The following is a 7,374-nucleotide window of genomic DNA, read 5'->3' as shown; positions in this document are numbered from 1 at the left end:
AATGGGATATGAAGAAATGGGAGTAGCCACCAATAAGTCCCAGATGCCAGGAAAGGAAGAGTCTCCCAGGTTCCAGTAGGGATGAGATTAGCTAAAATGTCCAACAAAGGGGAGGGAGAACATGTAGAGTCCATATCCAGAGATTAGTCAAGGCCTCTGTTTGGAGGAAGGAGCCACCAATGCATCTCCAAGTTTTTAACTCTAAAGACAATACATGGACTAAGTGTGGAGAGGAGACTAAAGGAGAGGCCTTACAGAGACTGCTGAGCATTCACCTCATATACAGTCACCACCCCATACACTCTTATGGATGCCAAAATTGATTGCTGACAGGAACCTGCAATGGCTGTCTCCTCAGAGATTCTGCTAGAGCCTGTAAATATAGAGGTGGATGCTCACAGCCAGCCATTGGACTGAGCATAGGGACCCCAATGGAGGACTTAGAGAAAGGATTAAAGGAGCTGAATGGGTTTGCAACCCATAGGAAGAACAACAATATCAACCAAACAGACCCCTTCCCCCAGATCTTACAGGGATAAAACACCAACCAAAGAGTACATATTAAAGATTCCATAGCTCCAGACACATATGTAGCAGAGGATTGCATTGTCATCAATAGGAGGAAAGGCCCTTGGTCCTGTGAAGGTTTGATTCCCCAGTGTACAGGAATTCCTGGGCAGCAAGGTGGGAGTAGGTGGGTGTGAGGGAGAGCACCCTCACCTAAGCAGGGGTAGGGGGAATGGGATAAGGGGGTCCACATTGGAAACCAAGAAAGGGAATAACATTTTAAATGTTAATACATAAAATATCCAATAAAAGAATTGTTTTCACGATCCTAAGAATTTTTTCCATGTGAAATTAAGAATTTCTCTTTTCATGTCTTTGAAGAATTGTGTTGGATTTTGATGGTGATTACACCAAATACATAGATTGCTTTTGGTAGGATGACAATTTTACTGTATTAATCCTACCAACCCATGAGCATAGAAGATTTTTCCACTTTCTGACAACTTCTATTACTTTCTTGAGAGATTAAAGTTCTGTTATACAGATCTTTCACTTGTTTAGTTAAGGTTGCACCAAGCTGAAGGAGGAGGGTAACCCTGTATGAGGACCAGCTTTCTCAATTAACCTGGCAGCAGAGATCTCTCATACAATGGACCACTAATCAGGCAGCATACACCAGCTTATATGAGGCCTCCAACACATATACAATAGAGGACTATCACTTCTCGATTCAGTCAGAGAAAATAAATCTAACCCTCAAAGGACTGGAAGCCTGAGATTGGCAAGGTCTTACTGGGGTTGGGAGTGGAAGATGGGGCCATCCTCATGGAGACACTAGCAGGGGAGGTATGGGATGTGGAACAGTCAGAGGGTGGACTGGGAGGCAGATAAAATCTTGAGTGTGAAAAAAGATTAAATAAAATTTGAAAAAGAAAAACAGTGTAATTGTTAAATACATTAAAGATATGTGTACAATTTGGAGAAACAATTGGTAGTTTCTCTCAATTGAGACTAATTTTAAATAAAATTTTCATTGTGTGTCACCAGTTAAATATAACCTTTTATAGAGGTCAGGAGATAGTGGAAAACATGTCCTAGTATTGTATCCTGAGGAACTCCGTAAGTCACCAACACACCCAATGCTTATTTCCTAAGTTCCAAACTACATGTTTAAAAAGCTTACATTTAACAGATGGCATAAATGAACATATTTACGTGACCCTTAAAGAGTCATTAGAAAATTGTAAAGATTTAGGAGACTTTACTAGAACTACCTTTACCTGGGAAAAGGTAAGCCAAAAGCAATACAATAATCATAGACATTTGCAGAAGTTTCTGCCCCTATTGAGATGTTAAAAGAAGAATGGTTAAGTAATTTCACATTGTACTCTTTAAATCATCTTAGCCTATAAAGAAAAATAATGACTCTTGGAATTTAAAAGGAAATTATTAAGTATACTTAATTAATTGTTGATTCAAATTATAGCTACTCTGTGAGCTATGGTTGCATTGTTTTAACAATCAACTCATATTAAGATATTGAGTTTGCAGATATATAAATAGCATTTTTCATTCTTGTCAATAAATACAAAGTGAAATTATTTTTATTTTCCTGGAAAAGCTCTCACAGTATCCTGTCTAGCTACCATATCAGCTTTTACACTTGAGCAATTATATCCCAGGGAACTTTATATTTTCCCCTTGTAAAAAAGTATATACATGGCCACTACATCAAGATATTTGACTAAATATACTTAATGATCAAAATGTAGAAACTTCAGTAGAATTGTAAGTAAGGCATATAATGTTAGGTTGTAGAAAGTCAATTCAAGATAAATTAAATAGTCTTCAATATAGATAAATTTTCTGGAAGCACAATATATAGTATGGGACTTGTTAACATAGCTCATCTAAGAAAAAAGATAAACTGTTTTATTGAGCCTTTCGTATATGGCAAAAGTTTTCATGACACCTATGTACCCTCTTAGGGTTTTGGAGGCAATATATACTTTATTTAGATTTATTATCTGAGATCATTTATCAAAGGATATGAAACTTTTAATTCTGAGTGAAGGTCAGAACAAAAGATTAATCTATAGTAGGATATACTACACAGCACTCATAGTAGCTTATAAGACAATAGAAAACAATACATGTTACTGAGTATATGGACAAAACTAACTACAGAAAAGAGAAACAAGTGTAAAAATTGAGAGGTTAGCAATGAAAAACATTCAAATAAACATAATTTAAGGGATAAATAATTTCAATGGAAAATTCCCCAATACACAGCCCATAGTAATATCTGAATAATAAGAAGAACTCAGCTAATGATTTGCATTAGATTCAAATGAATGCTACAATAAAACACAGCAAAAAAGGAAGCACAAAAATGAATATCCCCAGAGATGTATTTCAATGTGGACTCAAAAATTCAGTCAAAATGACAATGGTTATTAATTATTAAAATATAGTAGAAAAGAAACTATAAAGAAAATAATTGAATGTATCAATAATGTTAAAAATATTTTTGACAAATCAAACACAAAATTTCAAAATTATCCTAATTCCCATACTATCCTTCTAAATATAATGTTCCTTCATTTGCAGGACAAAATGATAAACATAGGCAACAATAAGCACTCAGATCATGAACTAGTATAAGCTTATAATATAATCTACTATATGTAGATGTCACAAGAACTTTAATATTACATCACAAAAAATTTAGAGTTATTATTATGATTATTTTACTTTTAGAACCCCTTTCATAAATGCATTCTTGACTTCTTTGTTTCTCAGGCTATACACTAAAGGGTTCAGCATGGGAATGACCATGGTGTAGAAGACAGACACAATTTTGTCCGTGTCCATTGCATGACTAGAGCTTGGTTGCAAATACATGAAGATTGTTGTTCCATAGAAAATAAAAACAGCAGTAAAGTGGGAGACACAGGTGGAAAGAGCCTTCTGAAATCCTGCTCCTGAGTGCATGTTTAAGATTGTAATAAAAATTATAATATATGATACTAAGATTATTATGAGAGCAAAGAAGAGAGTGAAGCTGGCTAGATAAATAAGTATCAGTTCATTAATATGTCTATCAGAGCAAGAGAGAGCCATGATTGCTGGCATATCACAGAAAAAATGATGGACCACATTAGACTTACAGAAAGAGAGACTGAATGTATCTCCAAGGTAAACTGAAACATTCAAGAAACCAAGAACATAGCAGCCTATGATTAGAAACATACATACACTTGGAGTCATGGTGGTGGCATAGTGTAGGGGTTTACATACTGCCACATAGCGATCATAGGCCATTGAGGCCAACAGGTAATTTTCAACAGTAGCAAAGGTTGCAAAAACGAACATCTGAGCAGCACAGTCATTGAAGGATATGATCTTGTCTCCCAACAGCAGCCCAGCCATGACTTTTGGTGTGATAGCTGATGAGTAAAAAATATCCACCATGGACAAGTTACCAAGGAAATAGTACATGGGAGTATGGAGCCGAGAATCCAAGATAATCAACAGGATCATCCCCAAGTTTCCTACCAGGGTGATGATATAGATGAGGAGAAAGATGATGAAGAGAGGCAGTTGCAGGCCTGGGTCATCAGTGAGTCCCAGCAGAAGAAAATGTGTCACTTTTGTCCAGTTCTTCAGTGGTGTCATCTAATAAACTGGCAATGCTCTGTACTATTGACAAAGGAATGAATATTATGTTACCAAACTAAAAATGAGAAGAATAAAGAAAATATATAGCCAGTCACTGTAGTAACTTGAATGGAAATATTCTCTACAAAAGCCTTGATTGATGTGCATTTCATGTACTAGCTACATGTAGGGTCATATGTTTCTAAATCTGGAAATTTTGTTAAATAATTTATGCAACTTAAAAGATTGCCTTTTTTCAGCCTCTGCTCCATTTTTGTCCCTGTATTTTCTTTAGACAGAAACAATTCTGGGTTAAAATTTTTGAGATGGATGGGTAGCCCCATTCCTCATCTGGGGTCCATGCTATCTACTAGAGGTGGTCTCTTCAGGTTCTACCTACCTTCTTTTGGGTACTTCAGCTAATGTCATTCTTTTTGAGTCCTGGGAACCTCTCAAGAGGAGAAGCCTTTGGTACTATAGAGGCTTTTTGATTCAGCATTGGAAGATGATAGAGGAATGAAGTGGGTTGGTGCGGGAACACCCTCTCAGAAGCAAAGGAGAGGAGGAGAGAATGATGGGTTTGTAGAAAGGAGACCAGGAGGGAAGACAACATTTGAAATATAAATAAATAAAACAACCAATTAATAAAAAGAAAAGAAAGTAGTTTTTATCAGTGTTCAGAGAGTAAGAGACATTGTAACACCTCCTTCTCAATAAAAAGTTGTTATAGAACAGAACCCCACATGTTTCAAGGAACTATGTGAAAAAGAATGTTGGAAAATTGCAGATGCCAGAGAGAGGGATGACTCCAAAAAACAGTGTCTTCCTTCTAAAACAGGACTGATATAAATATGAATTTACAGGCACTATGGCAACAGGCATAAGACCTATAGAACTTCAATACATATAAGGTGCCAAACACTGAGAGGAGAAGTGGATATTGAGAACTAAGAAGTAATCTGCAATAGATACACTCTGATAAAGGGGAAACACTTTTCTCCAATGAAGTCTCAGATTGGTATATCAAACACATTGCAGACCAGTTCCCAAGCCCATGAGTAGTTGGCCTACATAAAATCAATGCTGGGCTTTTAGTAGGTGTTTTGTTAAGTGGTTGAATTTTTGGTTAGATGGTTGTGTGTGTGTGTGTGTGTGTGTGTGTATGTTTTGAAGGAAAAAGGATGACACATAAAAGTTCTATGGGTAGAAAAATCTAGGAGAAGATACAAGTGGGGAAAAAACATAATCAAAATATTTTGCACAAAAACTATACATAAGTAATAATTAAATAACTGGAAAACAATGTCTCACAAAACATATCCAACATCTCATTTCTGAACTCAATAAAGTGTGAGATTTTCATATCTGTCACCTACCAAGAACAGATTTAATCAGATTACATTTATTGTCTCTTCTTTTTTAAGCAGTAAAATGACAAATTTTATTATAATCACAATAAAATAAAATCCCAATACAACTAGGTGATGAGTCCTAATTTTGTATTTTAAAAGACACATTAGAGCAAAACTCAAGTGAAATTTACTTCAGTGAAGAAAATAAAGACTTGAAAAAGAATTTACAAAATTTCAGTAAATGGTAAGCAAAGATAAAATATCAAATATAATACAAAGTAATATTTAAGAAAAAAGCTGTTGAACAACATCTGAAATAGTCAACATGGTGGCCACTATTAATTGCCTAGGAAGAGTCTTGATACAGCAATAAATGCAAATTCTTTCCAAGATGACTTATCAGATATCTCTTTACCCTGGTTCTATAAACATTCTCTTGCCCAACAGATGTTTTGCTATTGTTTATACAATGCATGCAAGGTAATTTTTAAAATGTACCAAGGAAAAATATTAGATGCAAGACCAGATGACAGAGAAAAAATAGTCATATACCTATATGAAGAGTGAAGAACCTCAAGATGATGTTGATTTAAATTGCTTATAGCCATGGCAGTTCTCTGATTTTAAAGATAAGGACAAGGCAATGTCTGAGTCTGTTAAAGTACTTAGGAAAATAATTTAATCAGTTAAAATAATTTTCCTGATTTTTTATTAGAATATTTTATGTTGACTGCATATTTTTAACCTCCTATGATAGATGAACAAAATTTAAATGAATACAATCAACTAATATGTCAGTGTTATTCTGCTCAGTTTTTATTATTAGCTTTGCATGGCACATAGGAGCCATCTGTAAATTACATTCTCTATAACATACATACAGCCCAGTTAGAAATTAGAAAGATTAATTCACCCAAGTCAGTCAGTCTGATATAAAGGAAATGGAATGTGGCATAAGTGTGATTACAGACACAGATAACTCAAGTTGTATTCAAATGACTCTAAGTCTGTGCACAGAAAAGTGAAGAATAAGCATTAGCATGGATGAGTGTCCAAACTAACAATAATTTCTTTCTGCTTCATAGGTAATGTCAAATATGCCACATTGCAGATTCCAGCTGTAAATCCTGAATAAGAGACACTACTGAAAATCTTAAGAAGTTAACAATATTAAAGTATATTAATCTAATGTTTATTTTGAATAATTTTTCTCACCCTGCTTCAGGTTCCTTGCTAATCCTCTGGTAAAAAGTCTGTATGGTTAATTACTATCTTTGAAATAAAATCATTGATGAATGAAGCATGGTATGAAGTTTATTTCTTCAGAGCTGTATTATATAATTGTATTTGATTTTCAGAGTCTATCATGTACAAATATAGAGCAAATTATATAGACCTGGCAAGCTCTGGAGAATTCCTCCAGGAGTTTATCTGAAGAATCATCCATATATTATGAGAGGAAGCAATTAAATAACCCATGGGAAACTCATTTGTTGCTCTAATATGCATGTATCTTTTTGCATTGTATATTATTTATTAAAATCTAAAAATTTGTAATTATTTCTTTTTATTTTATTTCACATTTGTTCTTGTTGGTATACTTTTGTCAGTCCATTATTGCATCCTCTAATACGACTTCATTTTGTCACAATTCCTTCATGAAACAATCTTCCTTCCATAGAAAATAGTTTTCTTCTTTAATACCCATATGTATTACCATTACATTTCAATTCTGGATATAATGTCTGCCAACAAGAGATAAATTTTTGATTTCGAGTCCATATGACCATAAGAAATTTTAAAATATCTTCTACAATGAAAATTTGTAAAATGAGTGAATCTATCCCAATCAATA

At 34.4% G+C, this 7,374-nt stretch overlaps 1 protein-coding gene across 2 annotated transcripts; it reads right to left on the bottom strand.

The window, feature by feature from the left end:
• Positions 1 to 2,543: 2,543 nt before the first annotated feature.
• Positions 2,544 to 6,873, bottom strand: LOC117716448 (olfactory receptor 5B3-like). Of its 2 annotated transcripts, none has more exons than XM_034513494.2 (2): positions 6,735 to 6,873; positions 2,544 to 4,209 (listed from the first exon to the last, which is right to left on the bottom strand). In XM_034513494.2, exon 2 carries the CDS (start codon positions 4,183 to 4,185, stop codon positions 3,253 to 3,255), a length of 933 nt encoding a protein of 310 aa, XP_034369385.1. In that variant the 5' UTR covers positions 4,186 to 4,209; positions 6,735 to 6,873; the 3' UTR covers positions 2,544 to 3,252. The 2 variants fall into 2 exon arrangements, with proteins under 2 accessions (XP_034369385.1, XP_076774265.1); XM_076918150.1 differs by lacking the exon at positions 6,735 to 6,873 and adding an exon at positions 4,568 to 4,682.
• Between the last annotated feature and the right edge of the window lie 501 nt (positions 6,874 to 7,374).

This window comes from Arvicanthis niloticus, chromosome 1 (assembly GCF_011762505.2).
Source record: "Arvicanthis niloticus isolate mArvNil1 chromosome 1, mArvNil1.pat.X, whole genome shotgun sequence".
NCBI classification, from domain to species: Eukaryota; Metazoa; Chordata; class Mammalia; order Rodentia; family Muridae; genus Arvicanthis; species Arvicanthis niloticus.
Note: the sequence above shows the minus strand (reverse complement) of the source record. Positions and strands in the feature narration are given on the sequence as shown.